This window comes from Thunnus maccoyii, chromosome 23 (genome assembly GCF_910596095.1).
Source record: "Thunnus maccoyii chromosome 23, fThuMac1.1, whole genome shotgun sequence".
In the NCBI taxonomy this organism is placed as follows: domain Eukaryota; kingdom Metazoa; phylum Chordata; class Actinopteri; order Scombriformes; family Scombridae; genus Thunnus; species Thunnus maccoyii.
In genome coordinates this window covers 9,082,183-9,093,337 of record NC_056555.1, presented here as the reverse complement: position 1 = coordinate 9,093,337, position 11,155 = coordinate 9,082,183, and the positions used below count along the sequence as shown (strand labels likewise).

Sequence of the window (11,155 nt, the reverse complement as noted above, 5' to 3'; positions counted from 1 at the left end):
TGTGGTGGCTACTCCTCCTTCACAGTTGTACCTTTACCAATCCACAATGAACTGTCTCTCTGTGCTAACTAAAAATGAATTGAAGTAAATGAGAACAAAATGTTTAGGAAACCAAAGACTAAGATTATAATAGCTTTTATCCAGAGTTAGCACGGCACCAATTTCATTCAAGAGACTCTAATCTAAAGCTGCATATTCTTTGTGCACTATAATTAAAACCAAACATAAATTGTGATATATGCCCCATAGAAAAAAGGAAATAAGTGACTGCAGTTTGAAGAGATGACATTACAACAAATTTCAATTCATATAATATGTCAACAGTGATTGACTCACCAAACTTGAAGCCATGTTTTGGTGTCCACTGTAATATGTTGTAGGTGCTCACAAAATGGGTGGTGGTTCTACCATTTGGAGTGTGCAGTCACTCCAACCAGCTCTGTTGCACTGACCAGAAAAGAAATAGAGAATTGGGATCAGGGCCGCATGAGTCATGCAGGTAATATGCTCTACAGTGCTCTTAGTTATACAGTAGGGAGCAGTGGCGAACCGTGGCCCTACACCCTGGGCCTTCAATAGGACCACATGTGGCAATAAAAAAATCAAACACAGCAATAACAATAATAGCCACAGCCCCGTCACATGGAAGCTCAGTGTTATAAAGGTTTCTTTGCCCTAACTGGCTTCACAACACACAAAGGTGATTCCGAAAAACCAGTTATACAAAGCTGGCTATCATGACATTACTAATTTTTTTAAATTACGACTAGGCCTATATTATTTTGTGAAAATAAATGAAACAAGCAAATCACATTGACTTATTTCATGTATTTGTTTAGCTGGAATGAAAGTAAAATTTCTAGAATAATCATTAGCTACTGTTCAAAAACTAAAGATGGGTCCAGTGCTAATCCAATGTTTTTTTGTTTGTTTGCTTAGACATACTTGAATTTCAATGTAGATTTAATATCCCTTTACCAGAAGAAAAGGCAGCAATGCCATACAAACCAGTTAAATGTAGATATCAGATGTCTCATACTGACCAGCCAACACCTCCTGAGGTGAAATGGGAAAAAGCACAAGCTCTTTGTAAGCTATGCTCAGCCATTTTTCAAGAGAGGCCAGGATCCTCCTAGTGGCACTGGCAGGTAGTGGCACCTCAGTGGCAGCCTGCGGCACCTCAATGGCAGCCTGTTGCACTCTGTCAGCAGTTTAAAGACTTGCTGTCAACCAGCGTGGGACCAAATTTCCTGGTTTGTTTTCACAACAGGTCAGCAGCTGTAAGTCTGTTTTAGGATGGTTGTTGAGCAACCACATTCTACTTTTTCATTTTTCATTAATTTTATGTAATTATTTCCTCCAAGGAGGTTATGATTTCACCCGTTTTGAAATAAAAAGGAATAAAAATAAAATCTTTACTAATCCTCCATTTTATTATTGCAAGAGTTAACCCAAACCCTAACTGTTATGTAAACATAATTGCATGAACACAGATTTAAACATAATCGAGCAAACATAAGTTTAGTAACATGTACGCTACTTAATAAATAAAAAATAGAATAATGAAAAGTCAGCTATATGTTGTTTTCACATTTTTATTCACAAACTTGTTTGTTTTTCACTAGTTCATCTTTGTTTTTCACTTTTTTGTGACATCTAAGCAGCAACAGATTGACAACTGACATTGACATGGTTAAGTGGTGTAAATATTCAAATATGAGATAAAAAAGAAAAATATGGCACACTTTGGTAGCCTACTAGTTAAGACGCATGCCTCATAACCACAATGTCTGTGGCCCGAATCTGGCAGCTGACTTTTGTTGCATGTCACGCCCATCTCTTTTATTTTTCCTGTCATATCTACACTGTCCCTATAACAAAGGCATGAAATGTCCCTGCAAAAAATAAAAATATTTTAATATTTACTCGACTTATGTCAGTGTCAGTTGTCACTCTGTTGTCACTCTTAGGTGTCAGCTTCCACTAGCTGCCACAGGAGTGCCAGTAGCTGCTACTAGCTGCACTCCTGTGGCAGCTAGTGGCACTCCTGTGGCAGCTAGTGGTCTGACACTGACATAAGTGGAGTAAATATTAATATATTTTCAGAATTGGATTTATATATGGGGGCATTTTTTGTCTTTATTATAGGGACAGTGTAGACCTGAAAGGTACAATTAAAAGGAGAGAGAGATGGGGGTGACATCCAACAAAAGTCCACAATTTCAAAACGGGCAAAATCATAACTTGGTGGAAGTAATTACATAAAAAGAATGAAAAACAAAAAAGTAGAACGTGGTTCTCAACAACTATCATAAAACAGACTTACTGCTGCTGACCTGTCATGAAAACAAACCAGGAAATTTGGCCCTACGCTAGTTCACAGCGAGTCTTTAAACTGCTGACAGTTGAGTACCAAAGGCTGCCACTGAGGTGCCACTACCTGCCAGTGCCACAAGGAGGATCCTGGTCTCACGGCATTTTTGACTAGTCTTAATTAAGCCACTTATAGCCATTTCATGTCCATGGCAATAAAACTAGAGATGCAAATTGTAGGTTTACAGTATACTTTTTACAACTTGCATAGAAAACTGTGCTTATCAAATGATAAAAATAATATGATAAAAACTAATTTGTTTATTTCTCACTGACATGTGTCTTGACTGCCGGCTAGTTATACGAAAATGCATGACAAATTTATCCATTTTATACTGACTTCTGTGTCTGAACACTGCAATACAAAACTGAACAAAAATCAACCTAAAATAAGAATTATAACTGTACAAATAAATGCCCACAGATTGACAATTCTTAAAATGAGACCAGTTAACAACCTGAAACTTGTGCCCATGAAGCAATCAACAACTTTCAGCTTCTTTATGGAAAGTGAAGCCATCATGGAAAGTTTGGGCTAGTGAGTTACCATTCAATGTCATTCCGTCGTCTCTTTTTTCCCTCGCTCACTCGCTGACTACTTTCAAGGGTCGCTTAACCACTAAGTATTCACGAATGCCCAGAAGATGTCGGGATATTGTCCCACCCACAACTCTAAAAAATATGACTGGCTAAGACAACTGTCAAAATCAAATTCATGCCCACATTGACTTGAACTACACAGGCATTTGTTACAGCTACTGAAGGTCCTGGCAGGGAGGAGTTGCTGATTCATCCAGATACCATCGGAAGAAAAATTGTGTTTGGTCCATTTCCCGTTCCGTTATATTAATCTACTGTTTGCCAAGACATATTAGTGCAAGTTTATAATGATGATCTAGAAATTATTACTATTATTTCAATTAATGTACAAAAATTCTTTCAATATTTTTTCCTAGGCCCTCACTGGATACCTTGAGAGCCCAGAGGGTTCCCCTCTGGTCGGGAGATAGCCACCCTGTTTCTTTTAGTTATACTGAACCAAACCTCCCAGTGGTGCGACTACCAGCTGCCGAGCTCGTGCTGAGTGGGCTAGAGGGCAGAGGCCTCTTTCTGGGGCACTTGCTCCTGCTGGATGTTTCTGGTTGCACACATTCTCACTCAGCAAAAGATTACACCCCCTTAGAATGAAGAATTTGACCAAATAACACGAAAAACCTAATTCAAACTATCTAATAGTGGAAAATGCAAGGACTCATTAATCAAGAAACTAAAAGGCTTGAAATGGACCTTCCATGAGATAGTGAGATGAAATTTAAAAAGCAATCTTTCAATGCTACAGCACACCTGGAATAGTAACTTTAAATTTTATGCCATCAATTGGGATAAAATTGGTGTCAAAAACAAAAAACAAATGATAATTCTGATTGTGTTTCCTGATTGTGTCATAACACTACAGCATTTTGCTGTCATCTGATAGCCATTTCAAACAAAAACAACAACAACAAAAAAACTTTAATATCATGGTTTCCTCTGAATTACATTCATAAGGACAAAGTGTAAAATTTATGTAGTGCAGCAAAAAGTGAAGCAGTGGTGGATGTGATGGTGTGTTTGTAAAATAAGTGTTTGTATCCCATCTCATATTAGTAGATACCGTTGACATGTTTATTATGTGACTATGACCATAATATTTGGCCTTACTGCGACTTCGCATATTTCAGATTATTTCAGGTAAATGCTTGAGATGAGGCTGAATAATGAATGTCAGTTTGGCCCTTCAGTGGTTCTCTTTCTCTTTATGGAGGTAATGATGTGACTGAATGAACTGATTGTTATACTTGTGATCGGGTGTAACTACTGAGAATCTCTTAGTACCATACCATAAACTGAAGGTCTTTATTAAACTTCACCACGTCATGAATCTTTGCTGGATCAAGTAGCTATCAGATATCAAAAAAGCGAGCTTAAATGCGGCCCAAAAGCATTACAGTTGGATTGAAATTTGATTGCCACCTCAGGAGGTGGTCTGAGACACATTCTAGTGCTCTTTACTCTTCCAAAGTACAATTATGTCAGTAAGCTTGCTGTCCAAGGAAGTAGCCTCTACAGGCACTGTCCCCTGTGAATATAGCAGCTGAAGTCATGCTGTAATTACTGAAAATAGCCTGAGTAAAAAATAGCTTTCTTCTTGTCACTTTCACGTGACAGGAAGAAAGACAGATAATCAAGCAATTTCAACACTTGCCGTTATACTATGGATATATTAAGAGAGTTGGAGCTGCAGCTCAAAAAGCATTTCCCCATCAACCACCATTATAGAAGAGAGAGATATCTGTAAAACTGTTAACAGAATACCTCTTACTGCAAACATGGTTAATTATTATTCTTTGTATTATCATTTTTAAACCACAAAGATTTAGTATTTGTAAAACTTTTCCATAGTACAGAAAATTATATCCATGAGTCATACAGAAGGTGTAAGGTTTATCCAAATACTCATCAGTGCAAAAATAATCTGATAATAAAATTGTTTTCTTGCTTATCGTCCATTCCTGCTAGACATCCATTTATATTTTTGTTTTTGCATAGCTGTTAGCTAGCTAGCTAAACTGTTACTGTTGTTACTAAACAGCTAAACCTTTCTTCTTCTGGTGTTTTTGGCAGTTACCAAACAGCTTCAGGTGCAATACTACCAACCTCTGGACTGAATAGGGGTTTACCTGATTTGCATATAGGCCAGTCAACCAAGATGGACACAATCAGATGTGTGATCTGGCTACTGAAGACTCATATATGTAGCTAAGTGTAAATGAAAGTGCATTTAATCTTGATTTGATCTGGAAATGACACACTTGAAATCACAAGATGGGGCCTATTATTCTCTTACTGCTACTAAAAAGTATAATAAAGTGAAGAATTACATAATGGGAGTGCAGCCCTTCATATTCTTCTTGTTGCATTATCTTTCCCTGTCCTTGGCCAAGTCATTTTGAGTGCCATACATTGAGCATATTTTAGCTGCCTATTGTATTTTGAATTTAATGTAACTGAATCTGCTCTAGAGAAAATATGTCCAGTAGAAAGAAGATTTATCAAACACCACTGATCCAAGTTGAAGGAATACCAGAGAGATTGTAAAATAATCTCCCTGCTGGCAGGGAACAAACATCAATGTCTGGAAATGGCTTTAATCAATCCTTGAATGATGCACGAAGGATTGTGTGGTTAAAAATTAAGTTGGCTGTGTGTCTGAGAGTTTGTGCCTTACTTGCACACACATTTACACTGTTGATGGGGCAAACGCAGATGCTACCAACAGGGAGGAGATTATAACCCGCTCACCTGTAAAGAAACCTAAGCAATAAAGCAGCAAGCATCAAAGTTTCACCCACCAACTGATACTGTGCCCGGTCATAAAGATAGAGAGAGGGAGTCTCCATGGTTACTACAGCTGCTGTCATCTTCAATCCTGTGACCTTTTACACACTGCAGATCAATAATAGCGAGGTACAGTCTCCAAGGTAAACAAGGGAATAGGAAGACGGCTGACAGGAGTAATTGCTGACATTTCTCAGGCAGATTTCTTTGGCAGTCAGTAAAGCTCTTAGCTTCAGAATACAGTGGAGACTTATGTAAGAAACTTGGAGCACATCTTTTTCTCTCTGTCTGCTCAAAAATCTCACGCCAGACCAGTCAGCAAACTTCTTTTGCTCATTTGTGATGCTGTACAAATTGGACGGAGGTGCGATAAAGTGACAAAACTTTAATCTGCTGTCAGTTCTGGTGCACCATTTAAGACTTAGCTCAGAATTAACAATATTTTTCGAGGAACTAAGTGCACAGTGTCTGAGAAGGCAACAAATCCATAGTCAAATGAAAGGGAGATTATAAATGCTATCCTTCTTTATTACACCAAAGGACTTCAGATGGAGCTTGTGCTTATTAAAACTCTTCTCACGGGCTGTCTTGGAGCAAGCGAGGCAAAACCTTGGCAGAAGAGTAGGGGTTGCCTTGGTGAGGCTCCGTTTGAAGTTTTGAACTCCTAATTTGTTTTCCTTCCTAGCCTGCCAAGCCAAGCCTTTTCAAGATGCCTTTTCAAGCTCTTCATGGATGAAGTTGCTTCGGTGCAGATGCTAGGCAGAGAAGAGGGCAGAGCGGAGAGAGATGGAAGGTGAGAAGGATGGAAAGAGTGAAGGAAGGGAAGGGGTGAGGGACAGAGAGACAGACAGACAGAAACAGAAATCGTGTGTGAAATAATCTGTAGTTGGAGGAGAGATGGATAACGGGATTGAGAGAGGAGAGGTAGTGGAATACCTGAATGCAAAGGACCTATTTCTTCTCTTTTTTCTGCATCTCTTTCTTGCCGGTCACTATTAAAGAAAACTCTGTTGACATCACTGAAGGGTATTTTGTTTCCTAAAAGTTAAGACATGACTTATGATGTCTGAGGCTGTTGTGCATTTCTATTAGATGTAGGTACTTGAGGATACACTGTATATTTGCCAATGACAGTTTTAATATATAAATAAATGTATCGCCATACAGCAACATCAACCCAATACATGAATGCTCCTTTTTCAAAGAGACGCCTTTCGGGTTCATGAAGACTATTTGAATACACTTTTGTCTGTACTGATTTTTTCTTGTCTTTTTCTTCTCCCTTTCTTAGAATTGTTTTATTTTTATTTGTTTCATGCTTTTTATTCTTTACTTCTCCTTCCAGTACTCATTATCCCTGTTTTCTTGTTGGAGGAATTACATTTGTTCTGGAGTGTGTTTCATTCACCCCTCAGGATTGAGGACATCTCCCTTACTGGATTTTTTTGTGAAATAATTGTGTCTCTGTGTACCTGATTTCTTGACTTTTTTGTTTACTATCAAAATAATCCTCAATGAGAATATTGATTTTTCTCTATTTATGTGCTCATTTTTTGTGCCGTCTAGATATTATTTATATTTCATCACATAGCCGTACACTTAAGCCCCTTTCACACATGCACTGCAACCTCAAAGTTATCTGGACATTACACCGAGGAGTTGTATGTGAGAACGCAAATGTCCTAATTGGTTGGATTGGACATTAAACAGACTTGACCCTGCCAGCTCCCTAGTACAAAGTCCATCTAATGTCTGATTGAGCCTATGTGTGAATACAGCAGATCATTTTCTAAAGAATTCACAGCAAGCAAGTGGGCGTGTTAATGATGTTTCTATCATGCGACTGGCGTGAAACGGGGGGTGAAGAAGAAGGGTAATTTACATGAGGATGCCAATGAAAATATCTAACTGGAGAGACAACGAGATTCACGAACTTCTGTTGGAAAGAGCCAATGCCAAAATTGTTAGACAAATTCAAGGAATGGCAGGAGACTCAAATTACAAACTGGCTACGTGACCATGCATACTTTCTGCGTCATGTCCTGCCTCCTGCACCCTCTGCACAGGTGCAAAACCTCACCTAAACTAAATGGAGTATATCCAGTAGGTGAGAATGCAACTGACACAGACAGTCTCCTGTTGTGTGCTACATTTATGAAAGGGCAACTCCGGACAAAGTCCAGACCTGATTCTCTGGACATTTTCCACAGTTCATATGAGAAAATAGCTTTAGTTTCATTAAAATGATTAAACACAGCTGCAAACACTGATTCCATGGTTGTATAACCAGATTTTGTTGGCATATTACATGAAAAAGTAGCTGTATTTGAATCACAAAAAAGGTTCCACAAGGATGAAATATCAAAACAGACATAGCAGACACAAATACACAACCACCTGCTATATTCATGCACCCTTCACACACTCTTGCTACGCACAGACACACTGGCAGAGCACTAGTATTTTTAGACAGAACCTGTGTCCAGTAGACAGCAACCCTCTGACAGAAAAAAGGCTTCAGCAAACACCAGGCTAATACTTCTACATGACACCCTCTTTTTCTCTGTCCTGACATTTCCACTTCTAACACTATATTACTACCATCTCTATTATAATGGACTCAAAAATTAAGTGCTAGCATGACTCTATTGCCATGGCAACTGGTTTTACATCTTAGAGCTGCCTTCATTTCTTTGAATATCTTTTTTCTTCTCTGTGCTTTTTCCATACATTACTTTTTCTTTGGAAGTTTCTCATATTCAGTGAATTGTGCGAATGGGCACTGACGCACATTCATACACACAAGCCACTGGTGCAGCGTGAGTCTGACCAGTCAGGAACATAAATGCAGCAGAAAGAAAAGAGAGAAAGAGCATGAAAAGTGGGCTTACTTTAGAAAGCAGGGTTCGAGGCCAGAATTCAATACCTATTTTCAATTTCAGCGGTGAGACGGGGACTCAGCAGGGAGCCGGAAACCTGGCAGATAAAAAAGGGGCCACAAGAGAAGCAGAGCGGTGCACTGCAGAAAGAGGGTCAAGCTGCTGTTATGTTCGACTCCTAAGCTCTTCTCAGTGAGGGGGAAGAATGGCTGCAGCCGCTGTGAAGCTGGGCCAAAGAAACACACACAATTAGTGATGGAGTTTGGAGAAAGGTCAAGCGACTAAAGGGCTGCTTTGATGAAAGTAACTCAAGCTACAGTTAATGTCATACTTCTTAACCAAGTATTCTGCAGTGTGACAATAACTGGAAAACCTTTGTAGGTTATGGATTCATACAGCTTCATTTACTGTACATTTAAACATTTCCTTGAGGGGGGATTCATATTTCAAAAAAGTGCTTCCTGAGGCAGATTGACATTTTTATGTACTTTGTGTCTGTGCATTGTTCTCTGTATTATGTTGAAGCTCATTAGTTTTGCTCATCTCTTAACTTAGAAAGTATGCCTTTAATGTTTTCAGTCCAATACTAACCTTCTGTTGAACTGAAAACACTAAACTTGTATTTAGTGAATTAAAAGTTATACTTAAGAAACAGTTTAATATATTGATATTTTACTTTCATGTATTTTTCGTTATTTTGGTGTACAGTTTTTACTAAGCATTACGTTACATTACCACAGGTACCAAAAAGTCAGCTGCCATTTTGGTAAAAAAATCACTCTAGATTTATTTTAACAGATAAGAAATAATGTTTTTTCTTCAAGATAAAAATATACCTGTTAATATAAAACACTTAAAATAAAATAAAATAAAATAAAATAAAATAAAATAAAATACATTTGTTAACATTTTTAAATGCACTTCATAATATAGTGTAAAAGTATACTTGGAAAGTTACATTTGGAAGATTATAAAAATGTTCACTTCAGATGCAACTTTCAATTATTCTTAAGTTCTTCCCAACTTGAGTGTCAGGACTCCTCAAGAGGTTACAAGATAAATATGAGGGGTCATGAGACACAAAATTATCTTTACTTTTTTAGATGTCCTAAATGTTTGTTTTTTTCTTGTGAATTACTAGATATTTTTTTAAATTTCTAATTCATCTGTAATTTCTATCTGACAGGAAACTATAAATCCTGGTCTGAATAATCTTCAGTATTTCGAGAAACAGAGTTCCTCTAATAAAATTACTTCTATGTAAATAAAACCATCACAATTGTTGTCTCCTCAGGTAAAAATATTGCTTAATACTTCTTTTTTTCAAACACTCTTTTATGATCAGTCAAACACATGGTTGCCCTTCTCATACATGCGCTTGATTTCACTGCACAAAAAAACCTGAGCTCAGTTGTGTTATTTACTGTGCTCTGTGAAGCCTGGCTCATGTTTTTTGTGGCGGTGTGTGAGCTCCATGTAAACATGCCTACAACGCAGACTTATTGGACTACTGGACCAAAAAATTATCCTGCACTCACCTGCACCTACACCTGCATTCACTTAGTGTAAAATTGTGAGGAAAATGGGGTCATGATTGAAAACAGCCAAATGATTGCTTAATTTGGAAAATAAACTGATCATTTTTTAAAGAGTAGTGAGTGAGTGAATGGAAAGTGATGCACTGGATGAAGCCACAATTTTAAATATGTTGAAATGGATTGCCCAAACCCTTGTGCAACCCAGCGTGCCGCCTGAACAAATCGGCCTCTGAAGTGTGGAAATCTACAGTACAAATGAATAGTGTTAATCTGGTGGGTTGAGTGCTGCACACTTGCGGAGAGAACGCACTGTGAAATCTTGTTTGTTACCCTGTGCTCCCTCTGACTCTCCAACCACCTCTCTCTAACACCCCTCCTCCACGTGTCCTCACTCAACGTTATAATCTTTTTCCGTCTTTCCTCCTCCACCTTCCGTCTTTACCTCTCCCACTCCCTCGGTCCCACTTCATCTGTCCTGTCTCTCTCTTTCCCACTCATTTTTCTGCGGCTCAAGTGTTTAGAGCCTGAAACGAAACAGGCAGCATCTCGGCAGGAGGCTGCCGGTAGTGTTGAAATCTGCCCAGCTTCCTCCCACAATCTCCTCCCTGCCTCCACCTTCTCCTCCCTCCCGTCATCCACAATTTACACAGCACACTGAAATGTTAATTCACAGTTGTGATTCCGCATGCAACATTCATGGGACCCCCTACCAAGAACAGAGGAGATGCTGTACGCTTCCACATGACTTCATAGTATATACAATGAACTCTATTGTTGGATGTTTCATGTAGTCTTTGTGGAGTAGTGTGACTCCTGCTAATCACAATGCATGTCCGTGTGTTCATCCATATGGCCTCATTTGTAGCTATTTATATTACATAAAGTCTGTTAGGTTTCTACATAACTCACTAACTTCATGATTATCGCTCACAATTTAAAGGGATAGTTCACATTTTTTCAAGTAGGTTGTATGAGGTAGTTATCAAT

At 38.5% G+C, this 11,155-nt stretch overlaps 1 protein-coding gene across 1 annotated transcript in view; it reads right to left on the bottom strand.

Moving 5' to 3' along the window:
* Positions 1 to 244: 244 nt before the first annotated feature.
* Positions 245 to 11,155, bottom strand: part of LOC121891033 — a 35,215-nt gene continuing 24,304 nt past the window's right edge. The window contains exon 4 of the mRNA XM_042403745.1: positions 245 to 447. Coding sequence (XP_042259679.1) covers positions 425 to 447 — 23 coding nt within the window. The 3' untranslated portion in view covers positions 245 to 424. The remainder of the gene's footprint in view (positions 448 to 11,155) is intronic.